This window comes from Bubalus kerabau, chromosome 3 (assembly GCF_029407905.1).
Source record: "Bubalus kerabau isolate K-KA32 ecotype Philippines breed swamp buffalo chromosome 3, PCC_UOA_SB_1v2, whole genome shotgun sequence".
NCBI classification, from domain to species: Eukaryota; Metazoa; Chordata; class Mammalia; order Artiodactyla; family Bovidae; genus Bubalus; species Bubalus kerabau.
The window spans coordinates 187,637,936-187,661,097 of record NC_073626.1 but is presented as its reverse complement, the minus strand read 5'-3'; the positions used below and the strand labels follow the sequence as shown (position 1 = coordinate 187,661,097).

Here is a 23,162-nt window from a genome sequence, read left to right as displayed (position 1 = left end):
GGCTGGGAAATGGAGGTCTCAGAGGTGGCTCTGCCTCCTGGAGAGCTGACAGCCTGACCCAGGGGATTTGCACAGACATTTACATACTGCTCCTGTTGCTGTCCATGGGGCAGGAAAGCACCTGGGACAGGTAGAGAGGTTAGTGGGCTCTGGGGAAAGAGGAGGCTGGGATTAGGATGAGCCTTCTGTCACTTGGATGAGATCACATCTTCCTAATGTTTCAAACATTTGGGAGTGAAGGACATTCAGTTCAGTTCAGTCTCTCAGTCATGTCTGATTCTCTGCGACCCCATGGACTGCAGCACGCCAGGCCTCCCTGTCCATCACCAACTCCCAGAGTCTACCCAAACTCATGTCCATTGAGTCGGTGATGCCATCCAACCATCTCATCCTCTGTCATCCCCTTCTCCTCCCAGCTTCAATCTTTCCCAGCATCAGGGTCTTTTCTAATGAGTCAGCCCTTCGCATTGGGTGGCCAAAGTACTGGAGTTTCAGCTTGAGCATCAGTCCTTCCAATGAATATTCAAGACTGATTTCCTTTAGGATTGACTGGTCTGATCTTGCAGTGCAAGGGACTCTGAAGAGTCTTCTCCAACACCACAGTTCCAAAGCTGTGAAGGACATAGATGCTCCCGTTAGGAGACAGAGTAGGGGGACAAATGGAGCCCACACTTGAGCCTGACCCAGCTGGGGCTGGCATGTGGTCCTGTATCCCACACCTGACCCATCGTAGTTGTTCTAAAACAGCAGCCCCAGTACTAAGAGTCAGGCATCACCCTGAGAGCTTGTCATCCACCATCTCATTCACTGCTCACAATAACTGGAACTGTTGCCAACCCCATTTCACAGATGAGGAGACTGAGGCAGAGAAGCTAAGAAACTCACTGTCAGTTGTACAACCAAGAGAGCTGGGGTTCACAACCTCAAGGCCTGGCTCCTAACCTCCATGCCATGTTACATTGAAAGGGCCTTGCTTTAAATATATATATATATATTCATTTATTTGGTTGCGTTGGGTGTTGGTTGCAGCAGGCGGGACCGTCACGGAGCCATGTGGGAGCTTTGGATCTTTCCTTGCAGGGCCAGACTCCCTGGTTGCTGTGCGGGGGCCCAGTTGTGGCACTCCAGCTTAGCCGCTCTGTGGCATGTGGGATCTGAGATCCGCAACTAGGAATCAAACCCACGTCCCCTGCACTGCAAGGTGGATTCTTAACCACTGACCACCAAGGAAGTCCTGAGGGCCTGGCTTTTGATAAAAGCAGCACAACAGCAGGCAAGAGATTGGGAGGTTGGGGGCAGGGGCCGAGGGGCGGGCCTCTGTCAGCCCGATAGTCCATCAGTCAGCTCTGCAGAGGGACCCTGCCGGGTGTCCCGTCGATCCAGCACCCAGGGGCAGGCGTTGTGGCAGAAAGGAAAGTTAAAAATTCCTAACGTTGATGGTGACTCCCCCCAAGGAATAAGATGGAGGGAGATGGCTCCAGCAAACCAGGAACCTGCTTGGATCAGCGATCCTTGTCCACAGAGTGCTGTTTTGGTCCTTTCTGGTCCCAACAATGCACACGTTCCTTAAGGGCCTGCTCTATAATGGCCAGACGGGACGGGTCTGTCACAGGCCCGAGCCCTGCTCCTGGGGCCCAGGGTCGTGGGGGGAGGAGGCTCTAAGGGACACAGAGGGGACTGGAGACCCAGCACTGTCCCCCTGCGCACCCTGCCGAGTCCTGCCGCTCCTTCCACAGTCCGCTGGAGCCTCGCCTCCTCCTAGAGGCCTTGCGTGGCCCCAGTTCACAGACACTGCTTCCACTCTGCCCTGCAGTGCCCCTCCCGTCTGGACCAGCGCTGGGCCCCCGGGAGCAGACCTATGTCCTTGACCGGCTCCTGCTGAAGCATGAGTCTACACTCCGGGAACCTCGAGGTAACCTGACTCCAGCCGGCCTGGACGGGACATCTGCTCTGTGTGCTGTGCGACTGTGGGCAGGTTACTCAACCTCTCTGAGTCTCTTTTTGCTACCGAAACAGGCCTGATAACTCCAGCCTCATGAGATCAGTGTGGGAATCAGGTAAAACGGCGTATGTGACCTGCAGGGCGCACAGCAAACCCTGGGGAAAGGTGAACTGGCCAGAAGTGCGAGATTGTCCTTTCTTGTGATGCAGTGAGCGGCCACTGAGCCCAGCTGAAAGAGCCCGAAGCGTCCCGAAGTTACCCTGAAGGAAGCTGGCTGTGCCTGTAGCGATTCCAGAGGGACCACCCCCTCCTGCGCCTCTGAACACCCCTGGGCTAGAGTCAACCACAGACACTGGAAACAAAAGGAAGAGGCCCCCTGGTGCTGTGGAAAGACGCGGGGTTTGCTGTGTGACTCAGGGGGCTGTCCGTCACCCTCTCCGGTAAACCAGTGGGCGGAGGGGGAGACCTGACCCACAGGATGAAAGGAAGAGTCTGGAGGCGTGGGCTCTGGGCCTGGCGCTGCCCTCCTTCTGGCCTCAGTGTCCTCGTCTGTACAATGGGGAGGCCCTCTGTGGAGAGCCCACACCCACCCTGCGTGTCAGCAGTCAAAGCCCAGCACTCACGCACCTGTGTCCTGCTGGCTCTCTCCAGGCCCCTCCCCTTTTGCCTCATCCCAAACTCACACCCTCACCACCTCCTGTCCGGACCTCTCCGTCTGCCTCACTCTGACACTTTCAGCCCCTGCAGGACAGCTCTGAGTCTCTCCTTCCTCGGCTCCAGCACCCCCGGGACTCCGTCCTGCTGCAGGACCACGGCTGAGCCCCTGGCCTTGGCGTTCAGGGCCTCCCCAGCCTGGCCCCACCTCAGCTGCTCTTCTCCCTGCTCGACTCTGTTCCACGCACCTCAAACCACACTGGCCTCCTTGGAATAGGGTCCGTGGTGGCCTTCTAGGAGCCGCCGAGACCATGGCCCCTTGCCCTGCCAGACTCTTGGGAGATCAGGAGGATTATGACTAAATAGCACCCTTCCCGGGGTGTGTATGCCAGGCATGGTGCCAAGCACTTTATAGGTTCGGTATCATTTAGTTTGTGCAACTACCCAGCCAAGCAGTCATTTTACTCCCATTTTTTAAATGAGGAAACTGAGGCTGAACAGTTAAGCACTTGCCAAAAATCACACATCTAATAAGTGGTGATGCTAGAATGTATTTGCTGTGCTGCACAACTTGTGGGAGCTTAGTTCCCCGACCGGGGACTCAGCCCAGATCCACAGCAGCAAAAGCACAGAGTCCTAACCACCGGCCGCTAGAAACCAGTCCCAGGCTGCCAAGCCTCCAGCTCTCTTGCTCTCTGGTTTTTGTGTGCTCTGCCCACAGGAGCTGTCACTGCCATGCCCCCCATGAGGCTGGGGGGAGCTGGTGCCAACCTCCCCCAGTGCAGGTCCCACCTCAAGGCCAAGGTGTTGGGAAGGACCACTTCCAGGCACATCGAGTGTGTGCATCAGTTTGAAGAGGGGAAGTAAGCGTGCTGGTTGCTGGGTGGCCCTGGAATGTTCTGGAGTCTCCCAACCACGTCAGGGTATTTAGCAAAGCTCGGGGGTAAGGGGATGGTAGGGTGCGAGAGTGTCAAGTCAGCTGGAGCTCTCCAGACGTGGGGTCGTGGCGGACAAGAGTGGCTGAGAAAGCCGTTTGTCCAGAGGTCGCTAGCTGAGCCCCCATGTGGCAGGGCCGGGTAGGGTACAAGGGCCATCGTTGGGACACACAGAGGACATGACTCGTGTCTGCAGGCAGAAGTCAGGCCCCTTGCGAGGGCAGCACTCATTGGTAGGTGCCAGGGGTACCAGGGCCACCCACAGTGTGGCATATGGTTTCAGAGCTAAGAGGGCCTGCAGAGCTCCAAAACTTACCCATTATACAGATGCAGAAACTGAGGCCTGGAGCGGGCCAGTTGCCAAAGGGCCAGAAAAGCAAGTTGATTTCCCCTGGACTCCAATCAAGTCAAAAGCATGTCAGAACAGCTCTGCAATGCCTTACACTGTGCCGGCCACCAAGATGGGGTCAGGAGAAGGGGCGGTGCGGGCCAGCCAAGCACTCCGTGGGGGCAGCAGCCAGGGAGCCTGGGAGGAGGATGGCAAAAATGAACCCAGGTTATTTCTGTGGTGAACACGTTTGGAGGGCTCACCCCACTCCGGGGACAGTGTGGGCACCCGCCACGCTGCCATTCTGTTTCATTCTCACCACCGTTCGAGGTGCTGCTGTGAGCTCTCCAGTTTTCAGAGGAGGAATTTGAGGTTTGGAGAGGGACAGTGACTGATTCAAAGCCACATGGCAACCATGCGGATTGGAGGAATCCAGGACCCTGACAGGGGCTCCCGGGAGGAAGGAGCAATGGGGTCCCCTTGCTTAGTGCGGGCTGTCAGTCTGCACGGACGATCCTCTCTGAAGAGTGAGACCTGCAGAAGGAGCTCTGGATGGAGAGTCAGAAGTCCTGGCTTCCAGGTTAGCTCTGCCCCCATCGGAAGGCTACCCTTGGACCAGTGACTTCCACTCTCTGGACCTCAGCCTCCCCATCTGTAAAATGGACTCAGTGTTTCTTACAATTTCAGAGGCAAGGATCCTTTTGAGATCCTGACAGAGTCCTGGACACTAATGCATATACCCACAAATGCAGCCGTGCACCCAGCTCCAGAATGTCACGTGGCTCAGGCCGTGATTCATGAGATGCCCTGGGCTAGATGATCTCCAAGGTCCCCTCTGATCTTGATGTCACCTAAGAGGGGCGAGTGGGTGACGCTTGGGCACTGGCTGTCCCAAGGACAAATGCCAGGGGAACCCTGAGGCTGTGGCTCTCCTTCAGGACTGCACACACCGCCCATGCACACCGCATGGTGACCCAGGCGACCCTCATGGGCCAGTCCAGGGCCTGAGTTCCCCATGCTCACACCTGTGTGGGCGCTGGTTGCCAAAGTGATGGAGAACCGTGACCGACTTATGCAAAGTCCATGGGGCAGGGGCCGGCCGTGGAAATGGGGGCCCAGAGAGGATGCCCATTTGCCTTGCATCTGCTTCCCAGGGTGCTTGCGGAAAGGAACAGGCCGTGCTCGCTCTGGGCTGGAGGGGGCTTCCCTGAACCTCCCTCCTCCCCCATCATGGGGGTTGGAGAGGGGCTAGAGCATGGGGGACCCACGAGGGGCCTGACCCCAGGGGCCTGGGGGGCCACACCAGCTGCTCTCCCCGACCCCACCCTTGCGTACCCTCTGCTGGCTTCCCTGCCCACCTCCCCTCCCTTTCCCTCTGTCTCTCTCCTATCAGTTCTACCTCCTCCAGGACCCAGTGGGGCAGCTGGAAGCCTGGCTCCAGTTCAGCTGCCCAGGCAGGGGTTGGCAGGCAGGGATTCCCCAAGGAGCCCCTGAGCATCTGCTTGGTTCAGAGACACCCTGGAACAGGGCACAGGGGGGCCTCAGAGCTGGTTCTCAAAGCAGCCAGCCTCACCAGTCAACCTCCGAGAGTTCAGATGTCGAAGGTGGAGTGGGCAGGATGACCCCTAGAAGCTGGGCACCAAGGAGTCAGCGAAGGCCTGAGGAGGAACTCTGCTTGGTGAGGACACCTTCTCGAGTACAGAGATCCACTCAAGCCCCCTTTCCGAACTTTGCTGGGTGACCTCAAGCAGGCTCAGGCTCATCCAGAAAACGATCTGAAGATCCCAAATGACCACAAGCCCAATGACAGCCAGAAAGGTGATCATCACTAAAGGGAGTGTGAAGGGCTGGGGTGGGGAAGAGAGCTGGTCTTGCTCCGTGGGGCTCCGGAGCGCCCAGCCTGTGGCAGCGGACAGTAACCACCCAGCAGGCTCTGACTCCACTCAGCTTCCTGTGAAATGGGCACAGCCGCCCTCCACGGAGGGTGATTAAGTGAGATGAATACGTGAAGGCCCTGCTTGATAAATGATAGTGCATATTGCACCGCAGTGTCCATGGCCGTGGTCCTAGCATGGAGCCGGCGCTCTAGACATTCTCGATTCTAGGCCCGAGGGGGCCTGGCATGGCCGTGGTCCTAGCATGGAGCCGGCGTTCTAGACATTCTCGATTCTAGGCCCGAGGGAGGCCTGGGGTCTGTGACTCTGTAGGACTCTCCGTGCTGAGACTCAGATCTGACCGACCTGGGCTCCAGTCCTGGCTCTGCCACGTACTGGCAGTGTAACCTCTTCCGGGCATTAATCTCCCCACGACTCTCCTTCTGACGACGTCTGCCCGGGTGCACGTGAACCCCAGCAGAACATCAGCTCCCTCGCTTCACCCCAGCCTCTGTGCCCCAACGCTTGTGAGGCTGAGGGGCGCCTGCCGGCCACCTGGGGCCTGGAGAGAGGGCGTGGCAGAGCTCCGGGAGAGAATGCTGAGGTGCCCCGGGCACCTGAGGGTCATGTGGCATCTGCTCCACCACCCAGGGCGGCCGTCATCAACCTCGGAGAAGGGGCACAAGGCTGGCTGCCTATCTCTGGAGCCACTGTCTGCCATGCCTCCTCCCACCCGCTGGCTGGATGGCTCCTGCCCAGAAGCCACTGGATTCCTGTGAGAGGCCAGGACAAGCAGGTGCTGGTATAGCCAGTGGGAACAAGTTCTGCTCTAGCCTCTGCCCCTGACCCTTACTGAGCAGGTCTCCCTGAGCCTCAGTTTCCTCATCTGTGAAATGGGGCCAAAATAACACCTCCTCCCTCCCAGGCTGGTGTGGTCCAAGGTAATTAGCAGGAGAACCGGCCCATGGGATAAGGAAGCCCAGCTTCAACTCCTTTCTGACTGCAGGCACCCAGGCCGATGGTGTTGAAAGAGTGAGTAAGGGTACGTTCTCCTTCACTGAGCATCTCACCCTGGGCAGGTCATGGGGCCTGGTGTGCACGCACAATCAGTCACTTCAGGCTTGTCTGACTCTGCAACCCCATGGACTGTAGCCCCCCAGGCTCCTCTGTCCATGGAATTCTCCAGGCAAGAACACTGGAGCAGGTTGCCATGCCCGCCTCCAGGGGATCTTCCTGACCCAGGGGTTGAACCCTCATCTCCTGTGTTTTCTGCATTGCAGGCAGATTCTTTACCTGCTGAGCCATCGGGGAAGGCCATGGGACCTGGCAGTTGGTTCTAAAACTTGTCATTTGATCCTCAGCTCCTGGAGAAGCATCAGATCTGCGGTTGGAGGGGCCACGGCACAGGCAGGGGGGCTGAGGTGGGTGTTCGCACTGTGCTCGGTGGCCAGGCAGGCAGAGGTGGGGACAGAAATGCAGACGGCCGCCTCCTCCGGGTGTGTTAGCTAACTCACCCATCCGTTCCTCAGTCCCCCCATCTGCAAAACAGGCCCAATGGAGCACACCTTCGGGGTCCCAGTGAGGATCTGAGGGTCTGACATCCAGAGCACAACGCCTGCGTTCACTGATGGCAGCTCTCACTATTTCCTGTGCTGCCTCTAGACAGAGACCATACAGGAACCGTGATGATGGGTGCGAGGGCGGCTGAACTGATAAAAATGAAGACGTGGCTCTGTGGAGAGGGTGGGTCTGCAGCCTGCTGCTTCCCCCAGAGCCCCCCTCCCCGCAGGAGCTTCAGGTCTGCCCGTCAACTGGGGCACAGGTGGCCCCTAATTTCCTTAGCGTGCATGCCCCACTGGCAGCCCGTGGGCAGTGGTGTTGGGGACATCCGGCCTCAGTCAAATGGTTCACGCTCCAGCCCAGACCTGCGGCTGGGCTCCGGCCGCAGCAGGGAAATGAAGAGGCTCCTTGGGCCACTGTGGACACGGGGACTTAACTGTGGTGAGCATGCAAAGAGGCCTCGGGCACGTGGGTGGGCACGGGGCCCCAAGCCTGGGAGACAAGGAGGGTAGAGAAAATGGAGTGAGCAACGAGCCACCTCCTGCCCTCATCCGGTGGAGTCAGAGGCACTGGGCTGGGAGGAGACAGGACAAAACATCCTTACAGGCACAGCTGGGAGTCAGGGAGGGTGATGGGGGATGGGTGTGGCGTCCATAGCCGGGTTCACACTCAGCCCTTGACCAACCCGCTGTGTGACCTCATTCAACGCGAGTGCCACGGGCCTTCCATAAAATGTCGTTAACAGTTCCCTGGTGAGGTCAACGTCAACGTCAAGGCTCTACTGAGGCTAGAGGGGGAAGCACGTGGCCAGCGGTCAGCCAGCTGTCTCAGTGCGCCTGTGAATAAGTCACTCCATTCATTCAGAAACGATAACAGGGCCTCAGTATCCCTTTCTACAAAATACAGTTGCCTCCTTTCCCTGAGCTCCCACTATGTCCCTGACTGAAGTCTCCCCACTCTCTCCTGACCCATCCCCCACTCTCCTGACCCATCCCCCACTCTCCTGACCCCATCCCCCACTCTCCTGAATCCATCCCCCACTCTCTCCTGACCCATCCCCCACTCTCCTGACCCCATCCCCCACTCTCCTGAATCCATCCCCCACTCTCTCCTGACCCATCCCCCACTCTCTCCTGACCCATCCCCCACTCTCCTGACCCCACCCCCCACTCCTGACCCCATCCCCCACTCTCTCCTGACCCCATCCCCCACTCTCCTGACTCCATCCCCCACTCTCCTGACTCCATCCCCCACCCTATCCCTGACTGCATCCCCCACTCTATCCCTGACTCCATCCCTACTCTCCCTGAACCGATCCCCCCCTCTCTCCTGACCCCATCCCCCACTCTCTCCTGACCCATCCCCCACTCTCCTGACCCCATCCCCCCACTCCTGACCCCATCCCCCACTCTCTCCTGACCCATCCCCCACTCTCTCCTGACCCCATCCCCCACTCTCTCCTGACCCCATCCCCCACTCTCTCCTGACCCCATCCCCCACTCTCTCCTGACTCCATCCCCCAACTCTCTCCCTGACCCCATCCCCCTCTCTCCTGACTCCATCCCCCACTCTCCTGACTCCATCCCCCACCCTATCCCTGACTGCATCCCCCACTCTATCCCTGACTCCATCCCCCCTCTCCCAGACCCTATCCCCCCACTCTATCCCTGACTCCATCCCTACTCTCCCTGACCCGATCCACCCCCACCCCCTCCCCCCGTCTCTCCCTGACTCCATCCCCCACGCTGTCCTGACTCCACTCCCTGCCACCTCTCTCTCTGAGCCCAGTCCCCCCACTCTCTCCCTGACTCCATCCCCCCATTCTCTCTCTGATCCAGCTCCCCTGGCACACATCAGTAGCAGCCCTGAGTGAGCCAGGGTGGGGGCTTTGCCCAGGATAGAGTCCCTTCCCCTCCCTCCAGGTCTAAGATCCTCACCTTGGACAGGGGTGGGAGACGTCTATGAGGTTCAGGAACACCTCCTTTTACACTATCTAGGGGTGAAGACAGGCCAGGATGCACGTGTCCTCCCCTACAAGTCAGCTGGCTCAGGTGGAGTTTGGACCTGTGGATTCTGGGCTCAACCTAACTGGCCATGGTCGCACCGTCACATCACCTGGCCAGCAGGCAGATTCTTTCTCTACATGCTGAGCCATCCGGGAAGCCCATGGGACCTGGCACTTGGTTCTAAAACTTGTCATTTGATCCTCAGCTCCTGCAGAAGCGTCAGACCTGAGGTTGGAGAGGCCATGGCACAGGTAGGGGGGTCGAGGTGGGACGTTAGCACTGTGCTCGGGGCGTCTGCAGCCTTGTGTGGACATCTGGGTGGAGGAGAGAGGGTGGGTTTTGGAATCAGACAGAGCTGGGTTTCCAGCCTGGCAATGCCACATCTTGCCAAGTCCCTTCACTTTTCTGCACCTGTGTCCTCATCTGCAAAATGGGGGCAAGGCAACACTTCTTTATAAGATGGCTGTGCATGAAAGAAAATAGATGCAAAGTCTCCGGCACGTGTATGAGTCAGGGTTCTGAAGAAAAGCAGAACCTCTAGGAAGGCGCTAGAGACAGACACGGAGAAAGCTTTATCATAAGGAACGAGCCCATACGATCATGGAGGCGGGAGGCCAGAAATGCAGGGAGTAGCAGCTGAGTCCAAGGCAGCCACTGGCAGAGTTCCTTCCTGCTCAGGGGAACATATGCACGGGGGGGTCAGTCTTTGTTCTCTTCAGGCCTTCAACTAATTGGATACGGCCCACTCACGTTACGGACAGTAATCTGCTTTCCTCAAAGCCCACAGATTTAAATGTTGTATGTGCATGCTAAGTCGCTTCAGTCATGTCTGACTGTGTGACCCCATGGACTGTAGCCTGCCAGGCTCTTCTGTCCATGGGATTCTCCAGGCAAGAATACTGGAGTGGGTTACCATGCTCTCCTCCAGGGGATCTTCCTGACCCAGGGATAGAACCCATGCCTCTTATGTCTCCTGCTGCTGCTAAGTCACTTCAGTCATGTCTGACTCTGTGTGACCCCATAGACGGCAGCCCACCAGGCTCCCCCGTCCCTGGGATTCTCCAGGCAAGAACACTGGAGTGGGTTGCCATTTCCTTCTCCAATGCAGGAAAGTGAAAAGTGAAAGTGAAGTCGCTCCGTCGTGCCCGACTCTTCGTGACCCCATGGACTGCAGCCCACCAGGCTCCTCCGTCCGTGGGGTTTTCCAGGCACGAGCACTGGAGTGGGGTGCCATCGCCTTCTCTGATGTCTCCTGCTAATCTCATCCAAAAAACACCTCCATGGAAACATCCAGAATAATGTTTCTGGATAATAATGTTCCTGGGCATCATAACCCGGCCAAGCTGACGCACGAACTTAACTATCACAGCACTTAATGGCGGTTGTTACCACAATGGGTAAACAGGTTAACATTGCTAAATCATTAATTCCATATCTGGCATTGCTCTGAGCACTTACGTGAATTAACTCATTGAATTCTCAAGACTGTGTGTGTGTGTGTGTGTGTGTGTGTATACCCAGGCCCTCGGGCTCCAGAGTTCCCGCCACCCTGCCATCAGGGTCACCCTTCCTTCCATCACATCACGGGCACTGTGCCCCTGACACCCGGTGACATGTTGGCAATCTCACCGGACTTAGAAGGTGACCAGCCCCCACCGCTCCCACCAGAAAAACCACCAGTTTGGTTAAGTAACAGGCATTTTATTAGGTGGCGTCAGGGCAAATCCCGCGGCCGCCTCACAGTGCAGAACTAGCAGAACCAGGACCGCCTCCAGCCTGCCTGCCGCCCATCCTGGCCCCCGTGAGAAACAAGCCTGTTGGCAACAGGCCCAGCCCTGACCACGGGCCACGGCGTGACCGCGCACTGGGGGAACGGTCACTCCAGCCCCACGGGGGCCCCACGCCAGCCGTGCCTAGAGGGCCCCCTAAAAACTCTCCCCAGAGTCACCTCTTACCTGACCACCCAGAACCCACCCAGGATGCATCTGAGTGTCCCCTGATCAGCTGCATTGAGGAACAGGCCTCCGAGGGGCCAGTCCACACACAGAGGCACGAACATGCCAAGGGGGAACGATTCTACAGGTGAGCCTCAGCCAGGCCAGATGGGGACCCAAGGTGAGGTCTTGGGGCGCTGGGGAAGGTAGGGGCAACATCTACCTGGGCCAGTGGGCACTGAGCTCTTGCAGGAAGCCCCAGGCCAAAGGAGGCTCTCGAGGCAGAACCCAAGAGCTAAGGAAGCGGTAGGAAGGGCCCCCAAGGTCTGCCAACCTCACAGGCCCGACAGGAAGGACCAGCACCTTGGCAGGTGGACTGCAGAAGCCCCCTAGCCCCAATGCCTGGAGACCGCCAGGAATCTGAGGGCCTCCGGGGAGCTCAGGCACTTGGGAGCAAGGCACACGGGTCTAAGGCATTTGGTTGGGCGCAGGTACCTGCTGGCACAGGTGGGTACCTGCTGGCACAGGTGCGTCTGGGCAAAGAGCTAGTGAGCAGCACGAACCAAGCAGGGCAAGGCTAGCTGGTGCCCCCACGACCTGTGACCACAGCGTGGCAGCCTGCAGGCCACTCTGGTCACCCCTAACTCCGGAGACCCAGAGAAGCCAGGGGCCTCGGTGGGTGCAGCGTGCCAGGGCGCCCAGAGCTGCCTCCTCCTCCTGCAGATCCACAAGCTTCTCCACTGCCACGCCCCAGGCCCCTGAGACCCTGGACACAGCAGAGAGGAGCAAGAAGGGGACTGATGGAGAACCAGTTAGGCGCCAAGGTCACACTCACCAGGCAGAATTTCTAGGACACTCTTTGGGGCCAGGGGTGGCAGCCCTACACCTCCCCACAGCATGATCTCAACCCAGAGCCCACACCTGACTCTAAGGGGTGGTACAGGCCAGGACGCAGGCCGATGCAGGCCAGGGGGCAGGACTCGGGTCTAGAAAGAGGTTGCCCCGTGGGGGCAGGGTGGAAGCATGGGGCGTGGTCAGTGCACTGAATCAGTCGTCTGGACGGACGGACGGACGGACGGATGGCGGAGCAGCTGAGCGGGGCTCACTGCATGTACGGGTAGCGCCAGTCCCCCAGAGGCCCGTGCGTCTCCTTGATGACCTGGGGCGACGTCCACCGCAGGACATAGTGGGGGCCGCCTGGCTTGTCGTTGGTCCCTGTGGAAAGACAGCTCTGTTTGTCCCCCAAAAGGTACAGCAGCTCTGGGGAGAAGGGAGAAGGGGCAGGGAGGAGCAGACGGAATGAACGGGCAGCAGACAGCTAAGCCAACCCTGACACGGTGGCCGGGGCTCCACGAGCGCCTCTGGGCAGCCGGCGGTCGGGGGGCAGGGGGCAGGCGCCAGCGAGCAGACAGGACGCCCAGGCTCCCTGTGTCCCTGCGCCCCACCTGCACGGCGTGTCCGAGAGGCAGGAAAGCACAGTGGAGGGCTCTGGACAGGGAGCAGGGAGGCCCAGGTTCTGGCCCCGGCTCTGCCACTGGGCACCGCGACCTCTGGCAAGTCCCTGCCCCTCACCAAGCCTCAGTTTCCCCATTTGTAGACAGGAGGGGGTTGGACTGCAATGGCCTGGAAGACGGTAAGTCGTGTTTGGTTGCTAAGTCATGTCCGACTCTTTCTGACCCCATGGACTAGGAGCCAGGCTCCTCTGTCTGTGGGATTTCCCAGGCAAGAACACTGGAACAAGTTGCAGTTTCCGCCTCCAGGGGATCTTCCTGGCCCAGGGATCAAACCCACGTCTCCTGCACTGGCAGGTGGATTCTTTACCACTGAGCCACCTGGGAAGCCAAGATGTGGATGCTGGGACCCAAATCCTGACTCCACCACTTCTTAGCCATGTGCCCTTGGGCCACTCACCTCACCTCCCTGGGCCTCAGTTTTCCCCTCTGTGAAATGGGAAGAGCACGGGCAGCACAACAGGGGGCTGCTGGGAGGACTCTGAGTTCGCACAGGGCCTGGCCCTCCGTGCTCAGCCACCGGTGCTCCTCCTGTGCCTCTTAACATCCTCGAGATGAAGCAGCAAGGGTCTCCCCCAGGACCTCACCCCCTGCTAGAAAGGAGGACCCGCTCACCCGAGGCTCGGGCGCCCCCAAAGGGCTGCTGGCCCACCACCGAGCCGGTGGACTTGTCGTTGATGTAGAAGTTGCCCGCAGCGTTCCTCAGCAGCTCTGTGGCCTCCCGCAGAACGTCCCTACAAGGCAGGGCGGCGCTAAGAGGGCGGTTGCCAGCGCTGGGCCCCTGCCCTCGGCAGCTCGGGAACCCCCCAAGCCCCAGCCTGCCCCCTCAGGTTCCAACCCCGCCTTCCCCTCTTAGAGGCAGACGCAGGGAGGCGACCAGTGCCACGGAGAAAAGACGGGGCGAAGCCTCAGGCCCAGCGTCACGGCGCCCAGGGGGGTCCTGCCTCCACCAGACGAGGGCAGCACCTGGGCCCAAGCCCTGCCTTCTGCCCTGAGCCCCGCCAGACCGGGCGGCGGGCCACAGGCGCTGACTGCCCGGCCCCGGCCCAAACCCTACCTTCCGCTCTGAGCCCCGCCAGACCGGGCGGCGGGCCACAGGCGCTGACTGCCCGGCCGCAGCCCTAGAGTCCTGGCTTCAGCAGCCAACACTGCGGCCCCAGCACCAACGCTTTACCAAGGAGCCTGCGGCCTCTGTCTACCTGCCGGCCAGGGCGGAGTGAGGGGCATGGAGAGCAGCAAGGGCACGTTACTGCTGGGATCCGCGTCCGGGGTGGGCTGTCTCCGGGGACGGGAGAACGTCAGGACTGGCGCCGAGGGGCCGCGGCCACTCACTTATCCTGGGCGAACACTGCCCCCGTGAGGCCGTAGCTGGTGGTGCTGTCGACCAGCCGCAGCGTCTCCTTGTATTCCTCGTCCGGGTAGACGTACACGGCCAGCACGGGACCGAAGATCTCCTGGAGAGAAGCCCCAGGGTCAGGCCCCGCCTGGACCTGTGCCCGAGGCCTCCTCCGCCGCCTCCCCCCACCCACCACGCCCCTGATCCCCTTCTCAGCCCAGCAGCCTGGGCCAGGCCTTGCCTCCTGCAGGGTTCTCTCCAGGACGGCTCCTACCCTGCCCACCCCACCCAGCCTGGCAGAAGATCCAGAGACCCTAACCCTCTGTCCTCCCTGCCAGCCAGACCCACCCCCAGAGCCAAGAGTCCAGGCCCTTGGGAGGGGGACACTTCTGTCAACAGGCGGCCAGGGGACTGCCCCGTGACGTCACCCGGGGGCTGGGGACACTGTCATCCTGAGCAACTGCCTAACTTCTCAGAAGCTCAGTTTCTCATCCGTGAAATGGGAACGATACACCAAACTTCATCCCCATCAATTTCCTGGCCCACACTGGCGACTCTCCAGATGCTAGAGGCTGAGGGAGCTGTAGGGGCCTCCGGGGCAGCAGGCAGTCGGTGCTGTGACCTCAGCCCGGCCAGCAGCGTCAGGGATCTGGGGTTAGGAGGCCTGAGCCCAGGGCCTGGCTCTGCTCTCCCCGGGGGTGAGGCAGGCCCCTGGCAGGGCCGCGCTGCGCTCAGCTGTGAGACGGGACGACGCCCGGAGACGCTGCCCTCCCAGCCCCTCCCGCCCCGTCACCTCCTTCATGATGGGGTCCTGGGGGTCCTTGGTCTCGACGATGCACGGCTCCACAAAGTAGCCCACGGAGTCGTCACACTGGCCCCCCGCCAGGATGGTGAGGCTGGGCGAGGAGCGGGCATGCTCCAGCCACTTCCGGATGCGGCCGAAGGACTGCGGGATCGGGGCGGGGGGTGTCAAGGGCCAGCTGGAGGCCGCTCCCAGAAGGAGCCCCCAACACATCGGCCCCAGATTCTGAAGGGGGTGAAGGTGGAGTGCGGGGGTGGCTGCAAGCAAACAGGGCCTGGCTAAGCAGGGCAGAAACAGGACTTGACGTGCAGACTCGTGTGTATGTGTGTGTTAGAACACGTACAGAAAGAAAAAGAAAGAGTCCGACTCTCTGCGACCCCATGGACTGCAGTCCACCCGGCTCCTCCATCCATGGGATTTTCCAGGCAAGAGTTTGGGAGTGGGTTGCCATTTCCTTCTCCAGGGGCTCTTCCCGACCCAGGGATTGAACTCTGGTCTCCCGCATTGTAGGCAGATGCTTTACCGTCTGAGCCACCAGGGAAGTCCAAGAACATGTATACTTACATATAAACATCATGCAAACATACATATATATCAATGTGTCTTTAGGTTTAGGTATGTAGGCACACATACGCCTGCATTATATGTTTCTGCAATGCAGACCCACACATGTGCCTATTGCCAGATTTGTCTATGTATGGAGACGTGTGTGTGTAGCTGTGCGTGTGTTTACACGGGTGGACCTACGTGCATGACCCCACAGAGAGGTCTACATGAATGTGTTCACGGCTGTGTGTGTACCTGTGTTCAAGGGTGTGCGTGCAGGTGTGAGGGCGAACACGGGCACTTTAAGGGGGTCTGGAGGCAGGGTGTGCAGGAGGCGAGCTCCTCTCTGGGTAGGGATGCTTCTATTCCTTCCAGGGCTGGTGGGGGCGGCAGGGGCTGTGTGCGAGGCTCTCAGGCTACCCTGCTCGAAGCAGATCTGGGTCACTCTTCCCGCCCCCCACCCAGCACAGGCCTGGCACCCCCCTGTACCTTGGCATCAATCACAGCAGAGAAGAAGGTCCCAAAATCCTCTGCAGGCTGGAGGCAAGGGAGACACGGATGGAGAGGAGGTGGCCGCCGGCGTGAGACAAGAGGAGTGCCCCGCCTCGCACACCGCGCCCCCCCAGCGGCCAATCCCATCAGCCCCCCGCTGGGCCGCGGCAGGAGGCTGAGCCACTCACATTGCCCACTTTGATCCCACCGAGCTCCTCCAGCAGCCGCCCTTTGATCTGTGGCCACAGCGAGTGGGGCGCATAGAGGCGGGAGCATGCCGAGCACTTCTGGCCGCCGTACTCGAAGGCCGAGCGCAGGGTCCCACTCACCACGCTGTCCACGTCGGCCGAGCGGTGCACGAAGTGGAAGTTCTTGCCCCCGCACTCTAGGGGGCGGGAAGGGAGGGGGCGTGCGTGGGGCAGTGGGCCCTGGGGCCGGCCCCGGGGCCCAACACGCTGCCTGCTCCTGCGCACAGGGGCCGGCGAGCAGCCCCCAGGACGGGCGGAGGAGGCCGTGAGAAGCCATACGCCCTGGACACTGACCAGCCAGGCCTGTCCTCCCACCCTACAGACGGGAAGACAGAGGCCCAGGCACGGGTGAAGGGCACCAGGGGGCATCAGGACCAGCTTTCCCATTTCACAGACGAGAAAGCTGAGCCTGGGGATGGGAATGCTGCCCAACACAGACAAGGCAGAGGAAGGGCCAGAACCCAGGGCTCCCGGCAGTGGGCACAGCTTCCTTTGAGCCTTCCCTGACCCCCAGCCGGATCCACGGCCAGGGCTGGCTCCTCTCCCCTCCCTGTGGCGGGGACACCCCTCCCTGGTCCCCTTGGTGTGAGACAGCCCAGGGAATCACGCCACCATCCGGGCCTTACTACTTTCTTCATTCAGTTAAACATCAGCCAACAGCAGCTGGTGTTGCAAAGCATGCACTACCCACCAGACTCAGTTCAAAGCACTCTGCGCCCCTTTCACTGAAGCCTCGCAGCAACCTCCCGTCATCATCCCATTTTAAAGACAAGAAAACTGAGGCACGGAGAGACTAAGTCGTGTACTCAAGGTTGGGAAGTGGTGGAGTAAACAGCTGTCTTTCTCCCTCAGGGAGATGGGGGGATGGAGACTGAACTGAAAACCACGCACAGCTGACCCAAGGGACTCACTGTTTCCTGGCTTACGAAGGTTGGACGGGGGTGTGCTGAGAGGCTGGAAGTTAGAGATGCTACAGCTGGCCCTGAGCAGAGTCACCTGCCCTGACACCCCTAACAAAGCCCCACCAGCTTAAGAGGCAAACGATTACATACAGGATGGATAAGCAGCAAGGTCCCTAGCACAGGGAAGTATACTCAATATCCTGTAACAAGTTATGATGGAAAAGAACACGACAAAGAATATACAGATGCATAACTGAATCATTCTGCTGTATAGCTGAAATTAACCCAATACTGTAAATCAGCCCAATTTGTAAATACCGCAGCCTAAAACTGTAAATCAACCATACTTCACTAAAAATTCTTTTAAAAGCTCCCACCAGCTCAGGAGTGGGTCCCACTTCACTTCCAGGAGCAAGAAAGCTAGACCGGCAGCCCCAGCTCTGCCCTTACTGCACTGTGACCCACTGGGGCCCCTGTCAAAACAGGGTTCTGTGCCCCAAAGAGCTTCAGAGACACTACACACCAACCCTGGCTCTTGCACATTAGCGAGTTAAAGGCTCTGAGAAGTCCTGCAGGTAAGGAATCCGTTTTGCTTTAAACACAGTGCACGCCAAATGTCCTTGGCCACAAAACTGTGGGAAAATTATTACTTCAACAAGACCCATCCCTGCCGAGCTCTCAGCCCCTTCTCCTGCCCCACCCCACTCCCTTTCCCAGCTACACTGGCCGCGTTTCTTCACACACAAGCTCATTCCCACCTCGTGGTCTCTCCACTAACCGTTTCCTTGGCCTAGATCTGGGTGATGCAACCTGATGCAACATGGGAGTCATGAGCCCCGTGCGGCCATTTAAATCCAAACTGATTAAAACTGAATGTAACTTTCACTTCCTCAGTCACACGAGTCCCGTTTCCAGAGCGCTGCGGCCACACGCGGTGAGCGGCTACCCTACAGGACCGCACGGTGAAGCCCATGTCCATCGTTGCAGGAAGGTCCACTGGACGGCGGTCCAGCGTCCGCACCCGTGACGGTCTGCTCTCCGGACCTCGGCGAGGCTCGTTTGTCTTCACTGTTCAGGTTTCCGCTCAAATGCTCCCTCCTTGAAGAGGCTCCCCACCATGGAGTCACAGTCGCCTGCCACACCCGGCCTCCGGGCGGCCCTGCCTGTCACCTCTTTGCTCTCCTTTAATGAGCCACTGCCCTTCTCACCCCACGACGACGTCATTTATCCAGCTGTTTACTGCCACCTCCCACGGCTGGAACAGAAGCTGGTGACGGCTGGGTCTCTGTCTCTCATCACCCTTGCATCCCCACCTCCAAAAAGCACCTCTGCACAAACAGCAATTTCCTTGCTGCATGAGGAATGGATGAGAAATGCACACTCTGAGCCAGAAGTTCTCTGAACAACCCCCGGGCCTGCCAGGGCAGGGGCTCCAGGCTGGAGTGCTCCGCCCCTGCAGAGCCCCCCAGCTCCTCCTCTCCCACGACGGCCGCGGCTGGGGAGGGGGCCCTTACCTCCGGCCAGGCGGGGGAAGGTTCGGAACCGGTCCAGGTTCTGGGCCACCTGCTTCCACAGGTGTTTGAAGGTGCTGAAATCAGAGGACAGAGTGGGGATCAGGGCACCGGGCTCAGGCACCTGAGCAGGTGAGGGGCCTGCTCCCCGCCCGCCCGACCAGAGGGCGGGGTACAGGGTCAGCAGCCCGCTGGAGGCTGGCAGGGGTGGCGGCGGCAGTGGCGGAGGTAACAGCTGGCCATGGGCTGCGTGCAGGGCCTGCGAGGAGGCAGCAAGGGGAAGCTTGGCAGCAAGGCCGTGCAGAGAGGGGCCACGCCCCCAGGCCAGGGGGCTCCTGTCCCGACCCGGGCGCACACAGCCGTGTGATCTTATGCCCAACTCTTCACCTCTCTGGGCCTCAAGCTCATGCCACATCTGGATCAGGCAAGAACAATCTCACTTGGCGGGGCCGTTCGTGGACAGCTCTGATGTGAGTCAAGTGCTGAGGACGGTGCCGGGCATACCGCGGGTGCCTGATGGGGCACACACACCACCGGGGTCTGCGAGGAGCACCTCGAGCTCACACCCGGGCCCAGGGACCAGGGAGCGTCCTGGGAGAGGCGGCTCAGGCCCCCGCCTCCTCCCGGGGCTCCAAGTGTGACCAACCTCAGCACCACAAAACAATAAAAATGCTAATCACCAGGGAGCTGGCGACACAGTAGCTGATACTAATTTATGACTTTCCCACCTTGGAGCCCGCTGCTCACCAGAGCATGGCAAATGGGGGCCAGGCCCGCTCCGCCCGCTAATAGGCAGGGACCCGTGGGGCCCGTGGCTGGCGGAGAGGGCCTTTTGGAAAACCGCCCTCCTCAGCAATTCTAACGCGGCCGTCGCCACCTGGCAAACCTTGGACCGGGCGGGTGGGACCCTGAGGTCAGCAGAGAGGGCGAGAAGCCACCGCGGCGAACCCAGGACACCTGGGAGGCCCAGAGCAGAGGCCCCGACCTCTCCGCCCGCACGACCCGCAGGGACCTCAAACTCAAGGTGACCAGCTTCTGGTCCATCCCCTTCCTGAGGCTCCCGGGTGCCCAGCAGTCTGGGGAGCCCACCTTGGTGAACAGTGCCCCCTCCAGCCTCGAGCCTGGATGTTCCCACTGACCCCCTGACCCCACAGACAGGCAATCGAGTCTCCCTGCCACCTCCTCAGCCCATCTCTCCCGGCTCCCACCTCTCTACCCGGGTTCAGGCGTCCGCTCTCCCTCTCCGGATCCTCCTAACCTGTCTCCAGCTCCCAGCCGTGAGAGACGTGTGCTCAGGGCAGCCAGAGCCATCATCTAGGTCAGAGGCTGCACATGCAGGCCCCAGAGGGGCTGAGGTTGTCCAGGCATGCGGAGACGCAGGGCCTGTCGGGATGGCGGGGAACCAGAGACCACCCACCCGTCTCCAGCCAGTGGTGCCACAAGGAAATGCAGGCCCCGGGGGACCGGGTTCGTAAGTGAAGCCCCATTTGGATTTTCACATGAAAGTGTCCCGGTGGTACACGGCTGTCCATCGCTATTAGGAGTCAAAGAACACAGGGCCACTGGCCAGGTCCAACTGGAGAGCGACCACTATACTTGCTTAAGTCTGATTGATTAAGCCACTCCCTCTAAAGAATCTGCTTGCAATGTGGGAGACCTGGGTTCCATCCCTGGGTCAGGAAGATCCCCTGGAGAGGGAAATGGCAACCCACCCCAGCATTCTTGCCTGGAGAGTTCCATGGACAAGGAGCCTGGTGGGCCACAGTCCAAGGGGCTGCAAAGAGGCAGACACGACTGAGCGACTGACACTGCCGCTCTCACTGTCCTGCAGGTAACCTTCCATGGCTGCTACCATCTTCAGGATCAAGTCCAAACACCTTCACGGGTCCCACAGTCAGAAGTCTAATCCCTCAAGAGGCATTTCCCTGATGGTCCGTGGTCGAAACTCCACACTCCCAACGCAGGGGGCCCGGGCTCGATCCCTGGCCGGGAGACTAGATCCCACCTGCCTCAACTAAGACCCATTGCAGTCACAACAAACAAAAACAAGCCCCAGAGGCAGGACCTGACCCTCCCATGTTCACTGCCCAGCTTTGGCATCAGCAGAGCCCAGCAAGCACAGGGGTCAGTGAACATCAGCTGAGTGCACGAAAACACGGCTGTGACCAAGCCACGTGCCCCCACTCTCTGACCCTCAGCCCCAAGCTGCCCACTCCAGCCTCATGGGACTGCATCCACCTCCCAGAGCACAAGAGCATCAGCCTTGCGCCTCTGCACGTGCGTTCTCCCGCCTAGACTGCTCTCCTCCATCTCTGCCTGGCCCACTCCTCTGCTTAGACGCCACCTTCTCCAAGAAGCCTTCCTGATTTCTCCTCCAATTCATTCCAAGCTCCCCTTTGTCCTTTCTAGGGACAGAGGTGGCATCAAAATCCGTATTGCCAAATGCCTGTAGGCTGCTTCTGGCCTGTTGGCCTGTAACCCTCTTTCCTGTCCACTAACTAGTCTGACCCTCACAAGGACTCTGCAGGGTAGGAATCAGCACATATGGAGGCTCAGAGAAGTGAGGGGCTCACCCACGGGCCGCTGAGCGAGGAAGCGGGAGGCTCAGAGAGGTGAGGGGCTCACCCAAGGGCCGCTGAGCGAGGAAGCGGGACACAGTCAGCGCCTGCCCCTGAGTTCCCAGCCCCGGTTCTCAGAGGTTGGGCGGCGTGGGGAGCCCTCCTCGGGACTTACGGCACACTGCCTGTGAAGTTGATGCCGCACAGGTGCTCTGAGCTGGTGACAGTGTCCCCGAAGGTGGGCCCATCGGCTGGCACAAACTGGATGATATTGGGGGGCAGCCCGGCCTCCCTGAGGATGCGGTAGACGGCATAGCTGGCCAGCATGGCAGTGTCGCTGGGCTTCCACAGGACCACGTTGCCCTGCCCGGGAGGCACAGTGATAACTCACAAGGCCGAGGGCAGCCAGCAGCCCCGACCCCCACCCTACCCCAAGGTACAGCCACCCCTCAGCTGCAGCCACCAGGTAGGTCCCAGTGCAGGCCAGGATGTCCCCAACCCAGCCCCAATCCCTCAGGTGCCAGGCACTGGGCCCTCAAAGTCCTTGCGAATGAGCTGACGCCCTGCCCTGTCTGCTCCCACACTCTGGCTGAGGCTCCCTTCCTCTAGAAGTTTGTGCCAACTGGTTCTGCCAGCACCCTTCGGGCAGGTCTGTTCTGGGTGTTTCCAAGTTGCCGGGCGCCCACGGGGTGAGGTTGGGACAGCACGCACAGGCCTCTGTCTGCACGTGTTCTGGAGGAGGGCACGTGGGCGCTAGGTGTGTGCACGTCTGTCTGAGCACAGACGCACGAAGACAGGCCCGTGCACGAGCACCTCCCAGATCACCCGGCCACCGCAACCACTCAGCCCTTCTCCTGCTGCTCCCTGGGTGACCCAGGCCCCTCAAGGTGGTGAGAGAGCTCCCCCACCAACTCACGGGGCTCACAGCCCATCCTGAGCACGGCAGTGGAGCCCTCTGGCTTCAAGACCACTGAGACAAACCAAGCCCAAACCTCCACCAATTTCATCGTCTATCAGCCATGCAACCCTGACGAGTAAGTCACCAGGCACAGAGCGAGCATTCAGAGGTAATTATCGTTAGCAGCCCCTGCGTAACACTAACCCTGCACTGGGCCAGACCTGCCTGCTGTTAAGACGAGTCATAACACAGTCTCGCTTGCTCTTCCCAACCCTGTAACGTAAGCTTTTCTGTTATTTCTATCTTGCAGATGACGAAACGGCCTCAGAGGAGGGCAGGGGCTGGCCTGGGGCCACCCAGGGAGAGTGGGGCAATGGGGACCCAGATCAGCCTCCGACCCTAGAAGCCTCTCCACGCGGCCAGCTGCCTCCACATTTTGTGCCTCTCCCCACAAGAGCGGGGCCCCAGGGCTTCGACGTGGCCTCCTGACTGTTGAGGGGGAAGCGATGACTCGGTCCTGCCACCCCCCAGTCCGCTGTCCACATCTCACCATCAAGGCCGGAGCCCCTGCCAGGTTGCCACCGATCGCAGTGAAGTTGAAGGGGGAGATGGCTGCCACAAAGCCCTGGGGAAGAAGAGGCGGTGAGGCCAGGCCCAGGGCTTCCGGCGGCTCCCCGCCCACGCCACCGGAGGTACCGCCCGGGGGTGGTACCTCCAGCCCCCGGTACAGCATGCTGTTGGTGCTGGGCGGCACGCTGAGGGGCTGCTCGCCTTCCAGCTCCACGGCGAACTTGGCATTGAAGCGGAAGAAGTCGATGAGTTCAGCCGCAGCGTCGATCTCCGCCTGGATCACCGTCTTCCCCTGCCAGGCGGGAGGGCCTCAGGGTCAGCAGTGGAGGACCTGCCTCCCGAGAGCCCCCTCCCGACCCTGGACCCTGTGCCCGCAGTCACATGATGCGCACGAGTGTTTGGGAGAAAGAACCAGGGGACCTGAGGACTGCAAACAGCCGTGGGGAAAGGCCTCTGGGCGGCCGGAGTCGGGCTCTCTGGGATCTGGCAGCCCCTCGCTGCACATGCGGTCGCTGGTGGCTGCTTGTCCTGCCCGGGACGCCCCGCCGGGGAAGG

General features: G+C 60.1%; 1 protein-coding gene across 1 annotated transcript in view; it reads right to left on the bottom strand.

Moving 5' to 3' along the window:
• Nucleotides 1-10,979: 10,979 nt before the first annotated feature.
• The window catches only part of ALDH4A1 (aldehyde dehydrogenase 4 family member A1), a 34,443-nt gene continuing 22,260 nt past the window's right edge, over nucleotides 10,980-23,162 (bottom strand). Inside the window, exons 6-15 of the mRNA XM_055574314.1 lie at nucleotides 22,750-22,899; nucleotides 22,588-22,662; nucleotides 21,315-21,502; nucleotides 18,585-18,658; nucleotides 16,109-16,305; nucleotides 15,918-15,965; nucleotides 14,874-15,026; nucleotides 14,077-14,198; nucleotides 13,360-13,478; nucleotides 10,980-12,448 (exon numbers count right to left, since the gene is read on the bottom strand). Of these exons, the coding sequence (XP_055430289.1) occupies nucleotides 12,336-12,448; nucleotides 13,360-13,478; nucleotides 14,077-14,198; nucleotides 14,874-15,026; nucleotides 15,918-15,965; nucleotides 16,109-16,305; nucleotides 18,585-18,658; nucleotides 21,315-21,502; nucleotides 22,588-22,662; nucleotides 22,750-22,899 (1,239 nt within the window). The 3' untranslated portion in view covers nucleotides 10,980-12,335. The remainder of the gene's footprint in view (nucleotides 12,449-13,359; nucleotides 13,479-14,076; nucleotides 14,199-14,873; nucleotides 15,027-15,917; nucleotides 15,966-16,108; nucleotides 16,306-18,584; nucleotides 18,659-21,314; nucleotides 21,503-22,587; nucleotides 22,663-22,749; nucleotides 22,900-23,162) is intronic.